Source organism: Orussus abietinus, unplaced genomic scaffold (genome assembly GCF_000612105.2).
Source record: "Orussus abietinus isolate OABI.00-Male unplaced genomic scaffold, Oabi_2.0 scaffold626, whole genome shotgun sequence".
In the NCBI taxonomy this organism is placed as follows: Eukaryota; Metazoa; Arthropoda; class Insecta; order Hymenoptera; family Orussidae; genus Orussus; species Orussus abietinus.
This window is the reverse complement of record NW_019394768.1, coordinates 16764-39914: the sequence shown is the minus strand read 5'-3', so window position 1 is coordinate 39914 and position 23151 is coordinate 16764. Positions and strand designations below refer to the sequence as shown.

The 23151-nt window shown below is 40.6% G+C and overlaps 3 protein-coding genes across 6 annotated transcripts; 1 reads left to right on the top strand and 2 right to left on the bottom strand.

Annotated features, from left to right (window-relative positions):
* Window positions 1-317: 317 nt before the first annotated feature.
* Window positions 318-7333, bottom strand: LOC105699550 (nose resistant to fluoxetine protein 6). Of its 2 annotated transcripts, none has more exons than XM_012424649.1 (11): window positions 6988-7333; window positions 6687-6919; window positions 6353-6558; window positions 6193-6278; window positions 5898-6100; window positions 5482-5811; window positions 5223-5419; window positions 5019-5145; window positions 4775-4964; window positions 4567-4709; window positions 318-475 (listed from the first exon to the last, which is right to left on the bottom strand). In XM_012424649.1, the coding sequence occupies exons 1-11, from the start codon at window positions 7319-7321 to the stop codon at window positions 332-334; spliced, it is 2193 nt and encodes a 730-aa protein (XP_012280072.1). In that variant the 5' UTR covers window positions 7322-7333; the 3' UTR covers window positions 318-331. The 2 variants fall into 2 exon arrangements, with proteins under 2 accessions (XP_012280072.1, XP_012280073.1); XM_012424650.1 differs by lacking the exon at window positions 318-475 and adding an exon at window positions 4351-4508.
* Window positions 7334-9292: 1959 nt separating this feature from the next.
* On the bottom strand, window positions 9293-16829 carry LOC105699551 (nose resistant to fluoxetine protein 6). 3 transcript variants are annotated; one of them, XM_012424651.1, is made up of 12 exons: window positions 16505-16829; window positions 14262-14474; window positions 13942-14177; window positions 13643-13854; window positions 13104-13174; window positions 12823-13028; window positions 11738-12064; window positions 10944-11137; window positions 10438-10564; window positions 10168-10357; window positions 9509-9651; window positions 9293-9423 (listed from the first exon to the last, which is right to left on the bottom strand). In XM_012424651.1, exons 2-12 carry the CDS (start codon window positions 14461-14463, stop codon window positions 9316-9318), a joined length of 2016 nt encoding a protein of 671 aa, XP_012280074.1. In that variant the 5' UTR covers window positions 14464-14474; window positions 16505-16829; the 3' UTR covers window positions 9293-9315. The 3 variants fall into 3 exon arrangements, with proteins under 3 accessions (XP_012280074.1, XP_012280077.1, XP_012280076.1); XM_012424654.1 differs by lacking the exon at window positions 16505-16829 and adding an exon at window positions 14880-15330; XM_012424653.1 differs by lacking the exon at window positions 16505-16829 and having other exon boundaries at window positions 14262-15330.
* A 1237-nt stretch (window positions 16830-18066) lies between these two features.
* Window positions 18067-23150, top strand: LOC105699511 (nose resistant to fluoxetine protein 6). Its single transcript, XM_012424555.1, has 11 exons — window positions 18067-19267; window positions 19960-20259; window positions 20691-20976; window positions 21041-21201; window positions 21339-21504; window positions 21828-22021; window positions 22114-22255; window positions 22333-22522; window positions 22653-22795; window positions 22858-22966; window positions 23034-23150. The coding sequence occupies exons 1-11, from the start codon at window positions 18867-18869 to the stop codon at window positions 23096-23098; spliced, it is 2157 nt and encodes a 718-aa protein (XP_012279978.1). The 5' UTR covers window positions 18067-18866; the 3' UTR covers window positions 23099-23150.
* Window position 23151: the final 1 nt, after the last annotated feature.

Sequence of the window (23151 nt, the reverse complement as noted above, 5' to 3'; positions counted from 1 at the left end):
CGTGTCAATCTGCTATGAAGTAAGTATACAGATCAATGTTAAATTCGTTCCCTTGCATCGTAAACATAAACTGAGAAAATTAAATTCATTTGTAAACGTAAATTTATTAACGTAGGTATTAGAAAAGCTGTAAACATCCCTCTTTCGAGGAATATCGAATTTATGTAGATAAATGTTTAATAACCATAACGTAACTGACGTTCTACAGGCTTTTATACAAAGGTATCGAACAACAATAGTTGAGTACAGTTGTCTAATTACTGTAAAATAAGAACCAGGTATCATGATTACGAGGACTCGTTAAAAACTGTCGACAATTTCTAGGATTTCTTTATTGCTGTTTTATGGTTTTTTCGGGATTTATTCGTTTTTGCAATAGCAACGAGAATATCTCCCTGAATGGCGCTTCAATAAATAGGTACATGACCAATGAAAAGAACAGTACAACTACGTGCTCTCCAATTTTGTCACTAACCTGAAAGTAACAATTAATATTAATTAAGTGAAATGAGGTGTTTCGAATGCAAACTTACCGATAAGAACGGATGAAATGTTGAAGGAGATCGATAATTTCCCATTGAAATGAACAAAACGGTCAAGTGAAACATAAAAAGGCAATAGCCTAGTCGGGAATGAAACTTGAAGAAATTGCTGCTCAGAAATCTGTTAAGAGTTCCTGGAAGATGAAATTTCGTGTCAATTGCAGAGAACAATCTGAGGAATAAAAATTGTCTCACATACTTGCGTAACCGTAATGACAGACGAAGATGAGCCAACAGGTTGACATGGCCCAGGCAGTTTTATTCAATGCTCCAAAAATAATGTGATTCCATTTATTAAATTCAATATCATATCGTACTATGACATAAACTCGTCCTATAGACCACCAGATAAAAGCCGCGAAAGTGCCCCAGCCAATTGCCAATTGAGTCTGAAAAGCGATACCTAATTAAAAGTGATTCATTATTTTCTCGAAGGTACTTACCTTTGATAAGGAGATTTGTTTATAACGATATATACAGTATCCGAGCAATAATCCCAGGATGTAAGGTGTCGCTCTGGTGTGACTAGGGTAGTAATAATACTCCAAGTGGTCTTTCCATTCCCCATTTCTGAAAGCCGAGATTTAATTTGGAAATTCACTGTTTAATCAATTAAGAGGAGTAATGCATTTTCTGGATTAGCCCACCCTGTTTGTAAGGTGAATGGGATGCCGACAAGACCGTAGGTGACTAAAATCGAAAATTGAAGCAGGATTGCGGCAATGATAACGACGATTGACAGCAATAGTCCTGCCTTAGGATTCTTCCATAAGGGGTAAATTAATAACGGCGACAGCATGTAATAATGCATGTCGGCGGATATATACCAAGTATGGGTGATACACTGAAAAAGAAGTAAGATCGAACGGATCGAATGTTTTTAAATAATTCGTAAATGTATAGTACCTTGTAAGATTCGTCGTCGGCGTAATTAATAAAGTGCAGAAGCACTTTCCACCAATTTATTTCGCAAGCTCTCATCTGTGGTAAGACGTAAGCCTCTCGATAAGGACCGGTGGACAATCTGTTAATAATCACCAGATGAAAGCCGATTGCGACGAGGATTAACGGCGTCAATTTTATGTATCTAATAACAAAACCCCTGATGTAATTAAACCTCCCACTTTCGAGGTGTGTGAGCATCGAATAAGCGCGATGTATTCCGCTCATTACGAAGAAGATGTCTACAATTGCGAAGGAATTCGATATCAGAATCGCTGCACGGTTTCTCTGCATCTGTTGAGCCAAGGATAACAGATCAGGATTAATGATTAAATTGCTCGTTAACTGTCGATTTATCGAAAATAATGCTTAGCACGTACATTAAAAATCGATGACATATTCGTTAATGGTAAACTTATCATCATCAATATTTGGTGACAGATCACAATAAGAACAGCTAATATCGCCTTTATACCGTCGAAGTATTCGATAGTTCCTGGGGGGTCACCCGAAATATCCATCAATCCCTTCCAGGATTTCTTCAAAGAAAATGCCTTGACGAATTGCCGTAATTCCCCAGAATCTATAAAAAAAAAAATCGACAGAAGAATTGAGAGTACCGCAAGTACGTCTTTTATATTTATTTATATATATTTAGGCTCGTCTCACCTGTCGCATCTTTTCTGTCAGGTTCTGAAGAACCATCCAGCCATGTTCCAATTATCACCAGAAATATCACAGAAACCATGACGGACCTGATAAGGAATATCGAGAAACATTTAGCTTGACGTCACTTTGACTCCTCCACCATTTCCCGGAGAGTACTTACAGAAAGACCCAGTCCCTCACGGAAAGCTCCATTGATGATCGATTAACATAACAATCTTTTGATAATACCCTCACTTGAACCCCGTAATCAGGAAACGCGTTATCAACAGCCTTTGCCAAAATGTCCTCCACTTCTTTGGGTCTGCAAGATGCCGGAAGGCAGACGGCCCACTCCATCTTCGAGAATACTGGTAATGGCAAATTCCCCTGTACAGGAAAAGCTCTTAAAATGATGATTTTACCTCCAAATGTTGAAAAGATAGTTTATGAAAATATCACGTTCTACTCTTTCTACCAGCTGATTTGAACCATCCTGATCAGAATCGATCTCTCACCGCGAATTCCACCTCCTCCTTGTCTATACGGCCGCAAGTTGCCTTCTGCAGGTATTCGTGCGCTTTGGGGTAATTTAATCGAAGCTTTTCCGTGTTGAATTTAATTGTCGATAAGCAGTACTGCGGTTTGCCATTCGAGGGGGGTTCCACTGAAAGACATTCATCGAAGTCGCCCAGGACTCTCAAGTTTCCCATAAGGATCCCGGAAGGGATTTTCGCCGAGGAGTCCATCACTGGAAAACCCCTCGATATTAGGATCCGCTTATTTTCATTGTTTTCGTTATTTCGATTTACCACTGACTTTGGACTGCCCATTCCGTCATGTTCTCCAGACCCTGGAGGTACTCCTCCACGTCTCTTCGGCATGTCGCACTTAAATCCTTCGGCAAGGGCCTTGTTATCGATAACAATTGGGTGAACCAATTCGCCCTTATCTTCGGACTTTTCGTGTCTTCGGCGCCCGGAAACTCCTGAACGCCATTCATTTCCTTACTAATTGGATCGACACTGATCGATTGATCGTATCCATCGCGAGAGACGTTCAATTTCCACCGATTTTCTGTGCTGGGTGGATTATGATTGGTACTAACTCCTGATAACGCGAGAATTGTAATCAGCACTGTCAAAGAACGCATTTCAACTGTAAAGAGAATTTTCTTCAGTCTGAGACAGGGGAGAAATCTTCGAGTTGTTATATAGTATCTGGTACAAAAGTCATCTATGATATATGTAGTGACATGTAGGTATGTATTGCATTTCCATATGCATATCACTCGAATCTAATAATAATTTATACTGTGTTGATTAGAATACAAATGAAGATCCTTGAACTTTAAGCCTGCTGCTGATCTGAGATGACTTTGTAATGGCTGGAAGTAGTTCTTTAACACCACGCGATCCTACAAATTGTCTTCATTCATTTAACATTACTCTTTAACGTTAATTGGAGAAATTTATGTTATATACCATAGTAAGTCTAGGCCGGTAAAAGTAAGACTATGATTGGACTTATATGCGTGTAATTGTACGTACCTCAACCCTACAGCTTCCATACTTTGGGACAATACAGACCTTCATGTAGCAATAATCGAAGGTAGAACAATAAAAACTAAGCAATAAGTTGTAGTACATAGGACACTGTATTAACTCTTCTGCGAGTTGTTCATCTTACTAATATTCTTGCGGTTACCATTACGCAACTTATGAAGGCCTTACCTTTTTTATTGTGCAAGACGTTCATAACACGTTTTATCATTTTAAAATTAACTTACTGTTTTACTAATACTTAGAAACTTATTAATTCTTCTGCCACACTCTCTACCTATATAATCGATAGCCACCCGTAATGAGTGAAAATTAATATATGAATAATAACCTAAGATCGTGTCGTGCAATGTTAAAAAAGATCCTGTGCGGCCCTCGACCGGTAAATATGGATGTTTCTTTGATATTTTTAACAATAATTGCCGAAATTCTACTGATCTATATATTAACTGGATATTTATCCCTCCCAACACGATGTGACTATTTTTTAAGGAATATCGAATTTGTGTAGATGAATGTTTAATAACCGTATCGTATTGACGTTCGACATGCTTCTATACAAAGGTATCGAAAAACTATAGTTGAGTACAGTTGTCTAATTACAATGAAATAAGAACGAGGTATCATGATTACGAGGACTCCTTAAAAACTCTCGACAATTTATGGGATTTCTTTATTGATGTTTTACGGTTTTTGCGGGATTTACTCGTTTTTGGAACAGCAACGAGAATATCTGCTTGCATGGCGCTTCAACAAATAGGTACATGACCAATGAAAACAACAGTATAATTATATGCTCTCCAATTTTGTCACTAACCTGAAAGTAACAATTAATATCAATTAAGTGAAATCAAGTGTTTCGAATGCAAACTTACCGATAAGAACGGATGAAATGTTGAAGGAGATCGATAATTTCCCATTGAAATGAACAAAACGGTCAAGTGAAACATAAAAAGGCAATAGCCTAGTCGGGAATGAAACTTGAAGAAATTGCTGCTCAGAAATCTGTTAAGAGTTCCTGGAAGATGAAATTTCGTGTCAATTGCAGAGAACAATCTGAGGAATAAAAATTGTCTCACATACTTGCGTAACCGTAATGACAGACGAAGATGAGCCAACAGGTTGACATGGCCCAGGCAGTTTTATTCAATGCTCCAAAAATAATGTGATTCCATTTATTAAATTCAATATCATATCGTACTATGACATAAACTCGTCCTATAGACCACCAGATAAAAGCCGCGAAAGTGCCCCAGCCAATTGCCAATTGAGTCTGAAAAGCGATACCTAATTAAAAGTGATTCATTATTTTCTCGAAGGTACTTACCTTTGATAAGGAGATTTGTTTATAACGATATATACAGTATCCGAGCAATAATCCTAGGATGTAAGGTGTCGCTCTGGTGTGACTAGGGTAGTAATAATACTCCAAGTGGTCTTTCCATTCCCCATTTCTGAAAGCCGAGATTTAATTTGGAAATTCACTGTTTAATCAATTAAGAGGAGTAATGCATTTTCTGAATTAGCCCACCCTGTTTGGAAGGTGAATGGGAGGCCGACAAGATCGTAGGTGACTAAAATCGAAAATTGAAGCAGGATTGCGGCAATGATAACGACGATTGACAGCAAAAGTCCTGCCTTAGGATTCTTCCATAAGGGGTAAATTAATAACGGCGACAGCATGTAATAATGCATGTCGGCGGATGTATACCAAGTATGGGCGATACACTGAAAAAGAAGGAAGATCGAACGGATCGGATGTTTTTTAATAATTCGTAAATGTATAGTACCTTGTAAGATTCGTCGTCGGCGTAGTTAATAAAGTGCAGAAGCACTTTCCACCAATTTATTTCGCAAGCTCTCATGTGTGGCACGACGTAAGTCTCTCGATAAGGACCGGTGGACAATCTGTTAATTATCACCAATTGAAAGCCGATTGCGACGACCATTAATGGCGTCAAATTTGTGTATCTCTTAACACAATCCTTGATATAATTAAAACTCCCCCTTCCTAGGTTTGCGATCATCGACTGAGTGCGAACTAATCCGCCGATTACAAAAAAGATGTCTACTATCAGGAAGGGATTCCATATCGTCCGTATTGAAGGATTTCTATATGCCTGTTGAGACGAGTGTAACAGATAAGAATTAATTATTAAATTGCTCGTTAACTGCCGAAATCTGGTAAATAATAATTAGCACGTGCATTGAAAATCCTTGACTTATTCGTGAGAGGTAGACTTGATGTCATGCTCATTTGGTGGAGGAGCACAATGAGGAAAGATGATATCGCTCGTAAACCATTAAGGCATTCGATCGTTCCTGGGGAGTCACTCGAAAGATCTGTCAACCCTTTCCAGGATTTTTTCAAAGAAAATGCCTTGACAAAACGTCCTAATCCCTCCGAATCTATTATAGAAAGAAATGGACATACAGAATTCGGGGTACCTCAAGCACGTCTTTTATATTAATTTATTTACATATATCTACGCTCGTCTCACCTGTCGCATCTCTTCTATCAGGTTCCGAAGAACCATCCAGCCATGTTCCAATTATCACCAGAAATATCACAGAAACCGAGACGGACCTGATAAGGAATATCGAGAAACATTTAACTTGACGTCACTTTGACTCCTCCACCATTTTCCAGACACTACTTACAGAAAGACCCAGTCCCTCATGGAAACCTCTATTGATGGTCGATTATCATGACAATTCTTTGGTTCCACGCTCACTTTAACCCCATTATCAGGATACACGTTTTCGACGGCTTTTGCCAAAATGTCCTCCACTTCTTTTGGCCCGCAAGATGCCGGGACACAGACGGCCCATTCTATCTTCGAGTACATTGATAGTGGCCAATTCCCCTGTACATGAAATGCTCTTAAAATGATGATTTTACCTCCAAATGTTGAAAAGGTAGTTTTTGAAAATATCACGTTCTACTCTTTCTACCAGCTGATTTGAACCATCCTGATCAGAATCGATCTCTCACCGTGAATTCCACCTCCTCCTTGCCTATACGGCCGCAAGTTGCCTTCTGCAGGTAATCGTGCACTTTGGGGTAATTTAATCGAAGCTTTTCCGTGTTGAATTTAATTGTCGATAAGCAGTACTGCGGTTTGACATTCGAGGGGGGTTCCACTGAAAGACATTCATCGAAGTCCCCCAGGACTCTCAAGTTTCCCATAAGGATCCCGGAAGGCATTTTCGCCGAGGAGTCCATCACTGGAAAATCCCTCGATATTAGGATCCCTTTATTTTCATTGTTTTCGTTATTTCGATTTACCACTGACTTTGGACTGCCCATTCCGTCATGTTCTCCAGACCCTGCAGGTACTCCTCCACGTCTCTTCGGCATGTCGCACTTAAATCCTTTGGCAAGGGCCTTGTTATCGATGACAATTGGGTGAACCAATTCACCCTTATCTTCGGACTTTTCGTGTCTTCGGCGCCCGGAAACTCCTGAACGCCATTAATTTCCTTACTAATTGGATCGACACAGATCGATTGATTGTATCCATCGCGAGAAACGTTCAATTTCCACCGATTTTCCGTGCTGGGTGGATTATGGTTGGTACTAACTCCTGATAACGCGAGAAATGTAATCAGCACCGTCAAATAATGCATTTCAACTGCAAAGAGAATTACCTTCATTCGGAGACAGGGGAGAAATCTTGAAGTTGTTATATAGTATCTGGACCAAAAGTCATCTTTAATATATGTAGTGACGTTTAGGTATGTATTGCATTCCCATATGCATATCACTGGAATCTAATAATTATTTATACTCTATTGATTAGAGTGCAAATGAAGATCCTTGAACTTTAAGCCTGCTGCTGATCTGCGATGACTTTTTAATGGCTGGAAATAGTTCTTTAGCACCCTGCGATCCTATAAATTATCTTCATTAATTTAACATTACTCATTAACCTTAATTGGAAAATTTATGTTACATATGTAGTCATTTATGTTAAATACGTTACTTCACGTAGCACGTCATGAAGCACTAATCGAAAGTAGAACATTAAAAATTAAGCAATAAGTTGTAGTACATAGGACACTGTATTAACTCTTCTGCGAGTTCGTCTTGCTATTATTCTTGCGATTACTATTACGCAACCTATGAAGGCCTTACCTTTTTTACTGTGCAAGACGTTTATAACACGTTTTACCATTTTAAAATTAATTTACCGTTTTACTTATATTTAGAAACTTGATAATTCTTCTGCCACGCTCTCTATCTATATAATCGATAGCCACCCGTAATGAGTGAAAATTAATTACCGAATCGTATTTCTCAAAATAACCTACGACCGCGTCATACACTGTTAAAAAAAAATCCTGTGCGGTCCTCGACCGGTAAATATGGATGTATCTTTGATATTTTTAACCATAATTGCCGAAATTCTACTGATCTATATATTAACTGGATATTTATCCCTCCCAACACGATGTGACTATTTTTCAAGGAATATCGAATTTGTGTAGATGAATGTTTAATAACCGTATCGTATTGACGGTCTACATGTTTTTATACAAAGGTATCGCACTTAAATCCTTTGGCAAGGGCCTTGTTATCGATGACAATTGGGCGAACCAATTCACCCTTATCTTCGGACTTTTCGTCTCTTCGGCGCCCGGAAACTCCTGAATGCCATTAATTTCCTGACTAATTGGATCGACCCTGATCGATTGATCGTATCCATCGCAAGAAACGTTGAATTTCCACCGACATCCTGTACTGGGAGGATTGTGATTGGCACTAACTCCTGATAACGCGAGAAATTTAATCAGCACCGTCAAATAATGCATTTCAACTGCAAGGAGAATTGCCTTCAATCTGAGACAGAGGAGAACTCTTTGTGTTATTATATAGTATCTGATACAAACGTCATCCTTTATGTATGTAGTGACGTGTAGGTGTGTATTGCATTCTCATCCATTAGGAAAAACATATCCCATAGAACAACCAGTTTTGTGCGTATGACTGCAGTACGATGATTTTTCCACAATGAATAGGTTACTTTGCAAATAATGATATCTGTGATAAGAGGCACTTAAACCTTACTGCAGAACTGAAGTTACTTAATTTGCAATTTCCGGAAGTAGTTCTAAAACACCACGCGATCCTCTAAATTGTCAAGTCCTTCTTTAGGACTTCCATATTTACGTGGTAAAATTTCAAATTACGTGATAAGCGTGTATATATTTGCCGCGAAACTCTACCGAGTATCTTGAAATAAAGTACACTATTTCAATGGCATAGAATTAAGGTTTACAGATATTGTATTCTTGCTCCGTAAATTGGACTTCTGAGAAATAATCAGAAATTACGTAGAGCAAAGGCCTCCCTTTTTTCGTAAAAACTGGAAATTTTTTAATTCCATTTCATTCAAGCCTATTTACCGGGAATGTATCACTAGGTATTACTCGAGGTAAAAAGAGACTCTAAAAACTACCGCACTATCTGTGGAACAGTGTTGTGAATTATTTCAAATAAAAAAAGCTAGATTACGTAAAAGGGTCTCCTTGATAAGAGGCATTTAAGACACGTGCTATAATTTGACACAATGGGGTCCACACACAAAAACACAATGGTCCTCGAAAACATCTTTATTCTTTTAACGAAAGGCGTGCCTGGTCAAATTAAAAAACGGAAGTTCTACACAAAGGTACAAAACCAAGGACGTGAAAAAGATGAAGACGAAGTCCCCTGTGAATTCTCGGATCTGTAACAGAAAGGGACGTTGAATTAATTTGGGTAAATCTTTTTGTGGTATTTTAATTATTTTTTTTTTTCAATGGTTTACTCACGGTTATATACATGTGAAGTTGCCTGGGTATCTGAAGTACTCCAACGTGGTACAAAAGAAGTGCCAAATGCGTCAGATAAACGGAGTAGCTTAATCTACCCGAATATCTGAACAATGTGCAAGAGAGAAATCTGTCTATGGCACCTGAAAGCCCAGATAGAAATTATTTATTATATATTATTTTTATGGGGCAGATAAAAGTAGAAAATTACGTAAACTGGAAAAACACTCGTTCTCCACTGTTTAATATGTTTTGATATCTTTATGATTGAAAATTATTATGCAATGGATTTCAAACATGAATACTTGTATATTAAAAATATGCCGTATACTTGTATACACAATTGTGTCGAATACAACTATGTACGGAATTTTGAAATATTGCATCTTGAAGAAACGTCATATAGAAGACGTATACTATACTTAGTATGGATATTCTTACCAGCGTTATCCATTGTACTTTTTTCACGCATATTAATACGTAATCTGTCTCGTATTTTCCATTCAATCTTTTAAATTTACGCCACCGAGTTTACGTAGTAACAGATATAAGCGAGAGAATGAGCGAGTGATAACGATTTATCCCAGGTCAACAGAAATCACTGATTAGGCGTTTCGTTATGTCAAAATGACATTATGGCGATAAACGAGCCAACTTACCACCATATCCAGTATGACAAGCATAAATGAGCCATGCTACGGCACAAGCCCATACAAATCTATGGAAACCACCATAGATTGCAGATTCCCAGACATTGTAGGTATGACCGACAGAAGTGATCTCCATGGCACCGTAAATGCAAGTATACATCGTGGCTAAAGACAAGGTCCAGCCAAAAATCACTTTGAGCTGTAAATAAAAATAAAACGTCCGATAAGAAAAATTGCCCACCTACTTTAGTACTGTAAATGATATTTTAAAGGACATACTTTACTCATGGTCACATTTTTACTGCCGTACAGGATGCTTCCCAAGAAAATCCCGATGATATAGGGAGAGGATCTGTTATGGGTTGCCATATAAACTCGATGACAGTATTCATTTAATACTGAATTCCTGTAAATAAAACATGCGTGTACGTATGAAATATTACAAAAGAATCGGTGCATGGCCGCATAGATTGGAAATGAAACTTCTATGCTAAAGAAAATGATTGTCGGTTATTCTTAACTTGTTCTTTGAAGAAGTGTCATTACACGTTGAGTACTGATTCGACCTGGCATAACGATATTAGCACATAAAGGTGATTACAAATAATTAACTGGAACTTCTTAAACGTGAATTTCTAATTAAATAACAAAAACGTGTAGGAAAATTGTGCCAGTACTGTTTCGCTTTTTCTTGCGCTTCCCTTCCTTATCATGATACGTATAGTACCGTGATAAGAGAAGTTTCACTTGGCAAGCATTGTTAGGTTTACAGAGATGGGTCTTACCGAACGGAGGGCACGTAAGTGCCGGGAAGTTCGTACAAGTACACTGTTAAGAATTGTGATAAAACCGAGAGGACCATTAGGAAAGCCGAGAGGAGTTTTCCGAAAAATCGCCACCTCCATAAAGGATAGACCAAGAAAGGTGCGGCCAAGAAGAGCTGCATATCTGCAGACAAGTACCAGGACTGCAGCATGCACTGGAAAATAAGAAAATTGCATCAAATTGGACATTCAATTTGCCTGATAAGAGGTCATGAAACGAACCATAAGGGCGCTGCTTATGAATCCTCATTTGTATCTCATATGTGCAGGACGCAATGACGAATGAAAAATACTTAAATATTAAACAAAGTTAAGTACATGCAATGTCTCAATGTTTGTCCGCATACATACGGCTAAATTAACCTGACGCATTGCTGATAAACAATTGCAACGTAGTTCATATCATAAATTATCCATACATTTTCAGTTCATAAATGTCGGTTCCGTCATAACTGACGTACGACTCTAGTATGCGGTGAATATATTGCTACAGCAATTTATGACAAAATTTACCGCGAACGTTTCTTCCAAATTTATTCTGCAATATGCGTACTTACATTGCAGACATTTCATGCAGGAAATTTTTTATAAATCGATTCTCCAAATCATATGATGATCATGAATCTCTATCTGGGAAGTTGCAAGTTCGAGGTCAGTACTTCTTCCGTCGTGTTAACGTCGTTCAATGTCGATTATTGCATTGTAATAATTGTTTATCCCCGGTACTTTTTGCCAAAGACGTGAAGCCTCATCACCTTGTAGTTATGAGATGCGTAATTATTGATGTACAATAGGTTTTGCCACCAATATTGCCTGCACGCCTCGCTGTTTCTTGTGACGTAGTAGTTCCAAGCCGGACCGCTGTCAAGGCGTTCGAAGATCGTCATGTAGAAGAGGATCACGAAGAGATATGCCGGTGTCAGTCTCATGTATCTCTGGACACAGGACCAAAAGATCCTGAAACGATCCTTTCCGAGATCCTTCATCACGTTGTAGGACCTTAGGAGCCCACTAACCAGGAGAAACGTGTCCACGTTGAAGTAGCTGTTCCACAGCAGATAGTAGACATAGTTATTGTGCGTCTGCAATAAATAATAAAACATTGTACAATGTACGTAGAATATCTAAGTTTAGTAGTTCTTGAATTAATTTTCAATTTAAGTAGTTCTTGCAGCGGCATTAGACATTTTTTTAAACTCCGACACTACTCGAGTCGAAATTTTAGTCTTATTTTAAACCTAAGTAAGACCTATTTTGGGCATGTTTCGCTTTTTTAAGTCCTACTATCAACATTGTCCTATTTAAAGTGATATGAAAGGGTCACTTTATACATTTTTTCCCATTTATCAGAATTTTCCAAATTTCAATTCGCTCGGTTTTCTTTCGTTTCATGTATCATTTATCTTCTTGCTGTCAGTGAACAAAATATTAATTAAAATATTAAACGTATCGGCGAAGAAAGACCAAAGAATTCATTTTCTGCGCAGAAGAATATCTGCACCAAATGTAACTGAATCATTATCCACTGGCAATCATCGCGATAATTGTATAATGATGGTACAAGCTTGTTCTTGGCGTAGAAAAAAAAAACATTTCAGCGGCATTTTCGACCTATCAGAATTTCATTCCATCGATTACGATCTGTAATAGTCCGTGGAATCCATACTCGGTGATGCTGTCCTGTAATTATGCAAATGCAAATTGATGTTGTCTCTAGGAAGTACCTTACTCCAACCATGCGTAAAGAACGAAAAGTGGCTTCTACGTTTGCCAGAGTTTTTCCACTGTATTTTCTTTTTTTTTCATATTTCGTTTTATTGCTATTCCCGGCTCTACGTACCCGAAAAGTTTCCATCTTATTAGCATATGGCGATTGGCTGATCAGAACGAATTGGTGCGTCATCACGACCCATATAGTCGAGAGAGATCGAACTCCATCGAGGCAGGTGATCGAATCTCGAGGTTGAACCTCCAGGTCGACCAGTCTCCTCCAGTTCTCCAGCAAAGAGAAGGAAGAGCAAAAACGACTGACAGGACTCTTCATTTCTTCAAAAAGAAAAAGAAACATTTAAAAGTGCATTTTTTCCATTTTTTTCATCTTTCAGAAATCAAGCTCCTTACTTTCTGCCCCGGCGACGTAGAAGTAAATTGTCGAGGTCAAGATTACGAGCACCAGTGCCAGGAAAATTGCGCTGAAAGAATATTGCGATGAAACAGATTTTATTAATGATTATTAATTATTAATGCATTTTTTTCCTCGCAAACGCCCTTACGCATTCGGTACTGCTGACTTTGGGCGTAATTATTTAATATTTGTTTATGGTACTTTTATTTCACTTCATGTGTCAGTAATCAAAGTCAGAGAGGACGCAATAACAAAAGCGTTTACGTATTAATTGAAGGACATACATGACTGATGCACTTGGCTTTGTGCTTTGATTTCAGTATTTTTTGTAGGGAGAAGCATAATGTGGATCTAAATACTGTTTTTTGTTTTTCAAAGTGGGGATTCGCAACGACCATGTGCAATGGCGGACATGAATGCCTTCCCTGCAGATACGGCATCGCCTGTGCACGATGGGAGGGCATTGATGTCTCCCAGTGTACTTGGCGAGGTTTTTTTACACGGAGGTGGGTTTGTAGGGGATTAAAGGACATACATGACGAAGAAGTCCAGGATCTCGAGAGGCCTTCCAGAAGATCTCGTGTAACATCTGCTGTCATCCAACATCACTGTAATGTTCATTCCGGTGTCAGAAGTCATGCGACTAATTGCGACCAAGCCCAACTTGCGGGCGTCCTCGGAAGAGCAAGTGGAGGGAAGGCAAAGGGCATACTCTCCGAAGGAATAAATAGGTAATACGTGAGTACCCTGATGACAATCCAAAGTGAAGGTATGAAATGTGAGATAATAAATTTTTTTTACCGGAAAAAAATAATTATTTATCCAGAGGCTTACCTCCAGCCAGTCCTCGCCGATTTCCAGGGGCCTTCTACTGGCGGTCACGATGTCGATTAATTTTTCCAAATGCTCAAGATTTTCCCCGAATGTGGAAAACTCCAGCTTCAGCAGGCAGTACTTCCCGTGGTGTTTCCCCTCAGGGTGGCGAAGTCTGACACATTGGTCGAAATTTCCCAGTAGACGTATGTTTCCCGAAAAAGCTCCCGATGGGAACTTCGAGCTCGCGTCCATCACTTGAAGGAAATTCGTCGACATTTTTACAGGACTCTTAAACGCTATTGCAGGTAATTTTTTGGTTTTCCATTGTTTGTACTAACTGCTTACGGCCCATGTTTCCAGGTGTTTAAGCTCCTGCAGGTACTCCAGAACGTGGCCTCTGCAGATCTCGCCGAGTCCCTCGGGAATCGGGTCCATGTAAGATGTCACCTGAGTTACCCAATCCAATTGTCGAGTACTTCTTCCGGATGTGACGGTGAAACTTGCCATAAGTATTACGCATAATTTCGATAGGATTTCCATTCGACTCTTTCCTGCAAAGAAAGTGACTTTAGCTGTTCGCTCTCCCTTTCTTTGAAAATCGCTTCGGGCGATCAAAGTAGTTTCGCCTCGAGACTTCAATCTAGGATTACATAATTTCCTTGATAATTAATTGAGAAAAAATGTATAATCTCCTCCTTTCGCCTTTGAATCAGACTTATGTAATTCCTTGATACATTAATTTATAAAGTTATTAAACCTTCTCTCTGAAATTCCTAGATGATGATGCATAAGTAGATAATCTGGGAGATGAAACTAAAACTAAACTAACTAAAGTCTGATGATAATTTATTCATTTTCCGATATTCCCTGAGAGCGAAAACAATCATTTCGTATCGTAAAATAGCATGCAAAGTAGGCTTGCAAGATATTTAAACCATTCGCAAATGTCTATTAACCATTCTCTGATAAAGATAGCTAAAAGGAATAAAAATCTGATAATAAACCATTACTCCAAGATTTGGCGAAATCGAGAAATAATTTAGCATTCCGAAACTTGGAAAATAGACGCAAAACATTTGGGACGAAAATAACTATTATCGGATAAAAGGAAGGTAATGGGACTAAAAATTCGATAATAAATGACTAATCCAAGATTTCGTTAAGCCTAAAAATAACTTTGTATTCTCGGAAAATAGATTCAAAAAAACTCGGGACGTAAAAATGACCGTCTAAAATTAATGAGAAATCGCGAAGTAGGGGAAAAAGAAGCGTCCATTGTTGGCCGGTTGTGACCACAGATCGTTTTGAGCGACAAATGGAGAAATAGGTAAAATAGAGAAGTGGCAAAAAAGGAGTGTCCAGGTCACTCGCAGAGCACAGTCACTATGGCACAGGTAACTTTCGCTTTCTAGCAAACGAGTCCTAAGAATTTCTACGTAACGTGGATCCGCCGATTTACGCCGACTCCCCTTTCGATCTCATCTGAAACCTGTTGAGCGAGTTAACAAACGTGTAAACGTTGCAGGTTTACCAAGCCGCTCATCGCACTCTTGGATCCAGGTTGACCAATCCAGGTGACATTCGATTTACAATTACGATGTCGCACCGATGACGCGTCATTGTCATGGAACGGTGTTTCTTGTTTTCGGACTTCGATTTTCAGGAAACTTCTCGGTACTCGCATCCTGATTACGCAAAACCGTCTAACACGTTTTCAAGTTAATCGAAATCGCATTCAGATGCGACAAGAAGATATTTCAAGGAAAAAAAGTGAAGATAAGTACAGTGAGAAAAAAAAAATTCATTGAGCCGAAGAAGCGTTTCTTTGAATGGTTCAAGTGAATCGAAATCTCCTTCAAATGCGACAAGATAATTAAAGGAAAATAATAAAGATAAGTACACTGAGAGAAGATTCATCGAACCAAAGGATTTCATTTTTCTGCATTTATCCCGGACAAGCGCCAAAAAATGAAATTTTCTTCGAAAAACAAAATTACGCAAAACCGTCTAACGCGTTTTCGAGTGAACTGAAATCCCATTCAGATGGACAAGATAATTAAAGGAAAATAATAAAGATAAGTAGACCGAGAGAGGATTCATCGAACCAAAGAATTTCATTTTTCTGCATTTATCCCGGACAAGCGCCAAAGAATGAAATTTTCTTCTATAAAAAAGATTTCATGAGTTTCAAGAGCTGCATAAAAATTGCGTGTTAAAGTGTGAAATTATTCCGTGCCAGCCAGTTTGAAGAAAAGTTTAATAAATACCTTCACGTTCCGATATACATATACAGAATGACTCATTCATATCACCGTGAGAAGTTTTATATCAAAGAGCTTGAAAAAAAAAATTCATTTCAAGCAAGTCTGTTTAATTTTATGTGCGTAAAGAATTTCTAATGCTTATGGATAGCGTGTGAAAAGGTTTAGAGACGGACTTTTCATGATTCTGAATTTTTTTGCGTAATTTTTCCAAGTACCTCGACGCCCGAGGAAACATTTGCGTCGACGCGTTAAGAGCAATTGTCTATTTGCACTTTTTCACAATTATTTATGCAAGGGGCCCCGAAAGGCAAACTCACGTCAGACTTGTGGGAGAAGGAGGGTGTCCTCTTCTTTTTCGAATATTTCCGCTCGCCAAGGTGCCTCTTGGTCTCCTCCAAAAGGACGGCTGCAGTCCGTTGCACTTGTCGGCGTATCTTGAAAATGTCACCAGCCGAACTAGCCGCGCCACGGAAGAGACATTGCAAAATTCGCTGAGCGTAGCACATTTTGCCAATTCGTGGCGAACAGGGGCGAACAGCTTAGGCCGATAAGAAGTGCACCGACGAGTGACGACCCAGCGTTAAAAAACGCAAAATCAGACGCACCTTTGTTGAGGAGAGTTAAATAAACGAGGACATTCGGCGCGGGTTGAAAAAAAAGAAAAGAAAGAAAAAAAAAGAGATTCCGGGAAGCGCGACTTGTTGAGATGCAAATTCGCCGGGACGACTTAAACTTTTTCCATTCCTCCTCGACTTATTCGACGAGGAGTTTTGGGACGATTCCACGATCGCTAATTTATGCCACGTGACTACGCGTCATCTGTGGTTTAGTTAATTTTTTTCCTTGTCCGCGGGTTCTCGGCGATAAATGTTAGAAATTCATTTAGGGAATCGGGGGAATTATTAAAGTCGAACTATGACAGAAATGCGGCCTTTGTGTTTCAGCAAGAATGAGACACAAGCTTATAATCTTTAATGAGAGATCATTTTCAGGAAGTGGGACGATTCGAAATATGGTTTTCAAATTACCTCCTAATAAGGGAGAAAAGTTGCAATTATTGAAAAAAATTGTCAAACTTCTTCTCTTTTCTAGTTTCCAAACCACCTCAGCTTTTCATTTTAATTATATTTTCCAGGAGTCATATCTTAAAAAAAAGTCATACATGTCCAGCCTCCCTAAATCTGCCATTTTAAAAAATTTGAAAACCTGTCTTACATTAAATTATCCATCAGACATGAACTAAAACAGCCCCGTAAGCAAATATTTCCCACACAACATCATTTCTCCTAAACTCGCTCCGATTAAACCGCATTTCACAGCCCACTAACTCCATTAAATCTGACACAACACGAAGTAATTAACTAACAAACTGGGGTTAATCAAGAACAAATAACGGAAACATTATTATAAAAATACATTATTGGGTATCCCTAAAACATAGTTGCATTAAAATATTCCTTGAGGAAGACTAGTGAAGAATTTTGGAGAGCCAAGAAGAGAGGAACCCGATCCTTGGACCCGCCCCACGGGAGGCCAAGAAAGGACCTTCTTTCCCCCATGTCCAGAGAAACCGGAAACGCAATACCGACGCATCAAGCAAATGCGTAGACCTGATAATCGCAACGGTGGAGAGGTCGACAGGTTTAGCTCGGAATGGGAGAGAGGAAAAAGGATGAATTCCTTCGAAAGACCAGTTCACCCCACCGCGTCGGATTAAAACTCCTTTCCCTTAATCGGCGGCGCAGGATCCAGGGGAAAGGAGCAATCGGCGAGCCCGTCCCAGGGGAAAGTGGACGTCCATTGGAGACCCATCAAGCCCCGGCAAGAATCATTGCTGGATACGTCGGCGCAATTCCGCCGAAACTGCTGACTCGCCGAAAAGCCACGGCGAACGCACGAGTAGCGCGTTTTGGGGCCGAGTTATCAGCCGCGAGTGATTCCGCCTCCAGTGACACCGATTTCGACGTCTTCGAGTCCTTGGGAAGGAAACCAGGCCCGACTTGACCGACAGGTCTCATCCTGGGACCGGAAGGAGCAAGTGCCGACCCGGAAGAGGACTGGACTTCCCGGCGCCGGAGGTGCGACTCGGCCAAGAAGTTCCGAAATCCGGCTGTCGCCGCAGGTGTCGTCACCGGTGACGCAAAGAAATCCCAAATATTATCTTTCGACGTCAAAAAACGAGTCTCGGAAGTCCTCAGGAATGGCACCCTGAAGAGACAGTCGCGGAGGAGTCGGAGGAGCGCGCGGATGCCGACTGGCGCAGCCTCCGCGGGCGGTCAGCTGATTTTGACAGCTCGGTCACGTGACGGCCCACGTGGTCCTGGACCTCTCCCTCGGGTTTCCCTGGATCTCCGGCCAGAAGAGTGATGTCTAGGTACTAGGACAAGGAAACCGGGAAAAGTATAAATAATTAGATTGGGTGAAGTAATATCGAGTATAATGGCGCAAGAAGAGGGGTGATATCGCCTGAAATCTCCGGGGAAACGTCCAGGAAAAGGAGTCGCAGGATCGGCTAAAGACCAATCATCGTGCTCGGTTTTCTCGTGGAGGTAGAACACCCTGAAGAAGATGTCGCTGGGTATTTATCCAGAGATTTGTTTGTTCGGCCGTTTTATTTAATCTCTGTCTATCGATTGAACTATTGGAGGGGTTGAAGAGGATATTTGGTGGTCGGTCAAAATGGCGAACTTGGTACTTGTTGCGACCGTCCTGGCTGTGCCGGGGATTTTCGCGGACAGTAAGAACATCCTGAAGATCGACTCTCCTACGATGGTTCGCCAGATGGACTCCGGCATGACCTATGACAATTATTATGAGAACATGTTGCCTCTGCTCTCGAGGGATCTGAGTCTTATGGAACAGGCTATCGGCATGATCGAAGACAGCACCTGCAGGGACCACTGTCAGATGATTCTTCAGGGTCTGCATAATTTAACTGCTTGGTCTGTCAAGTTTTATGACGCCTCTGGGAAGTTCCCTGTGGGAGTGCTGGGGGGGTCCGTGTACGAGCTGGGGAACTTCGACGAATGCCTTGGTATCGGGGGTGATAACGACCCTGAAGATGCCCCTGAAGGAGTCAGGTACAGTTCTGAATGCGATCCAAGGAGGATGACAAAATACCGGAAAAATTACGGCACCCTCTTGTGACATAGTACTCGAAATGCGGTTTCGGCTTAACGTGCATTGTTAACAATTTTTAAATATTTTGAGCCCCGTCGAACACAAATGTTCAATATATCATGAAGAACATGTATTATTTAGATCATATATTTCTACGGGAGAATTTATATAACTGTATTGAATTTTTTGGAAACATGAGTAAAGGAATCGGTACAGATGTTATTAAATGTAGCATGACGCGCGTACTCAAAATACATGCAATTGTGTATGTGTATGTGATCGAAAACCAGTATATAAAAGTATTAGAGTTGTACACATGTCTTATGACTGTCGTACACTCGTATATGTACTTCCATTCTCAATTGTATGAAAGGTTATTTTACAAAAGGTTTCGAAATGGAATATACATGCCCTCTGAAATTCATGTACTTGAATACTGAAATTTTGAAATGTTAACTAGATGTAGATTATATTTCGAAAAGATTTTATTAACGGCGTATAAATGGCTTTTTATAAATTCTCAATAAACTTTTCGTAAATTCCTGATAAGTTTTCCAGAAAAGTTCTCGAGAAATTTTCGCACGATCGGTGGCAAATAATTTTTTTCGTTACTTTCTACTGTTTAACATTAATTTCCGAACTTTGGGGTCAGGGGTCAGTATTGCCTCGGGGAAGTCGGAGTTAACGCCCCCGAGGTCTACTTGAACCAGAACGACTCCATGTGGAGGTACTTCAAGGACACCGGGAAACGTTATCACGAGTTTATCTCGAAGCTCTACTGGGGTATCTGCGTCCCAGCTTCCTGCTCCTCGAAGGACGTCGAAGACGTCATCAGAAGAGTCCTTGCAGTGGCTTTCAGCGGGTCCAGACTGAAACTCTCCCCAAGGATTCCTGAGAAATCCTGCTACAAACACGAAGACACCCCTGTAGACGGGGCCGATGTGACATACCTGTAAGTAATGTCCATAATCCATTACAAGGACCTAAACAGTAATATTTATTATAAACGAAAAAAAAAAAATAGCTGCTTTTTGGAAGTGAAACTTCTAGAGAATTATTCAAATGAAGCATCTTATGGAACGGTAGTACAGAGAAAGTTCCGCTTAAAAAAGTGAAGTGCCTCTTTCTGCGGTTAATTACCACTCATATTCATTTTATCTCTTGGCATTAACACTATTTGTTTTTACATTTTCCTTAGTGTTACTTAAACTCAATTTGTTGTCTTAGAAATCACGTATCGATTTCTTTTCCATCAATCTGAATTATTCTGTGATGTATGAAATTTCGATGGAAAATTGGAAAAATCGGAGAAAAGATCGAGTGGAATTTTTCTGTTGGAAGGAATCGGGATGGGAAAGTTAATGAAACTAATTTGGATTTCAGGGTGTTTATTGTGGGAGTCGCAACTCTTAGTCTCATGGGCACGATTTATCACATCTTGTGTCTGAGAAATCGAGGAGAGGTCCACAAAGGGTTGATGCCGCAAATCCTCCTGCTGTTTTCCATGCTCTCGAACACGATGAAGTTGTTGGGCCCGGCGAACAAGGACGAGCTTAACCTGGACTGCATATACGGAATCAGATTCATCTCGATGGCGCTGATAATATGCGGCCACGTCATCATCTTCGTCGTAGGTGGGCCCATGATGAACCGAAATTTCCTGGACGAGGTAAGAGCCGCAAGTAGGGCTGCAAGTCGGGGAATTAACTGGGATTTCAGAGTAATCGTTTCAGGCCGTGCCCCGGGTGGAGAACTCCATCTTCGTGAACAACGCCCTGCTGGTCGACACCTTCCTCTTCATCAGCGGTTTCCTCTTCAGCAGGCTCCTCCTGAAGGAGCTTGACAGAAGGAAATCTATAAACTTCGTCGTGGTGTACCTGTACAGGTTCCTGAGGTTCGTCTTTGCCCTCCCTAAGACCCTAGTAGCACAAAATATTTCTCCTATATTTTCTATATATTTAACGAATATTCGTTCTTTTTCTTTTTTTTTTGCGTATGTGATAACGAGAGATTTTATCTTACTCGGTTTAGATTGACCCCGGCTTATTTGGTGGTCGTTGGACTTTATGTCACCTGGTTGAACCGATTGGATGCTGGACCCCTCTGGTCAAGGATGATCACCGAGAGGGAGAGATGCCGCACTTCCTGGTGGGCGAACATCCTCTACATCAACAATTACGTTAGCACTGATAATATTGTAAGGAATATTCCCGAAGTAATATATAATTATTGAGGTTGATAAGCACATTGGACATGGCCAGGCCAATACAATCAGAAAGAAGTCAACTTCATCCTAAATCTGCACAAACGTGAGGAAAGAGTAATCCCTGGTAACGCGGAATTTATTTCCGCTCACCTGAAGGTCGGTAATTATTTCCGAACATACATTACTTACGCCTGCATCATTAGCTCTGTTTATATCGTCATCCCACTCATAACCGATGCCACAGAATATTCTAAACTGGATCAGAGCAGCTCCAGGATGACTTATGGCTGACCGGTCCTTCTTCATGGTTTCAGTGCATGTTCCAATCCTGGTACCTAGCAGCAGACACGCAGCTCTTCATCCTCGCCCCTCTGGTGGTTTATCCCCTCTGGAGGTGGAGAAAATGGGGAGAACACATCCTGGCGACTGTCATCAGCGTATCCTTCTTGACACCGTTCATCGACACCCTGGTGAACGCTCGGGACCCAACCATGATGGCCTACACCTCGTAAGGATCAGAACTGCTGATGAGAATAAAAAAAAGATCCTGCAATTTTTTCCTAGTAATGTTTGATAACGTTTCATTTTTTATCTCGCCAGGGAATTAAAGGACCTAACAAGGAACCAATATTATACCGCGAGTTACATCAAGACTCACATCAAAGCAATGGCCTACGTCTTCGGATTGGCTTTCGGGTACATCCTGTACCGCGTGCAGACATCAGGATACACCTTCAGCAAGGTGACGGTCCAATTCGATGAGCCAATTAATTTCATACCTCATCTAACCGTGGTTAACGATTTTTACCGCTCTTTCAGAACGCAGTGAGGTGCGGCTGGTTGATGGGCACGACTTTGTTACTGGCGGCCATGTTCTCCATCAGCCTGTTTTACGGACCTCGGAAATATTTCACGAGCATAGAGGCTGCCTTCTTCGCCTCCTTGCACAGGGCCTTCTGGTCCATTGGTACAGGATGGGTGCTGATAGCTTGCATTACCAATAACGCGGGTAATCCACTTTTTACGAGCCAGGAAAGGTCGCTATCAGAGCGCACTCTGTTTATGAAAGTTCGTTTACGTAGCGGGGATTTCTTAAGGAATTAAGTATAAACGAGGAATTAAAGGAACATCGTCTTCAGGACCAGTAGGTAACATCCTGAAGTGGAGAGCCTTCGTGCCCCTGAGTCGACTGACCTACTGTGCCTACCTGGTGAACGGACTCGTCGAATTGCACGCGATTTCGACTATCAGGTCCCCGGAGTACCTAAGCAAATATGCCCTGGTCAGTAGACACGTCCAAGGTGAATTAAATATAAATCCATAATTAATTGTAACATTGTTCAGATGGGCAAAATGTTCTCCCACATGTCGGTGACCTTCCTGATGGCCATGGTCCTGTCGGTGATCTTCGAATCGCCCATCATCGCCCTGGAGAAGCTGCTACTTCGCGAGGGTACCTATCAATGCGTGTAAAGATGGTTGGTTAAAGGAAAGGAATGATTTGTATTACGTCTCCACAGAGAAGAAGAGGCGCTCCCACCAGAAGGAGCAGAAAACGGAAGAGACGAGCTCGACGACGGCCTGAATCGTCGGAAATGGCAGAGTCTCTAGAAGCGTTGGAGAGGAAAGAAAAGGCGA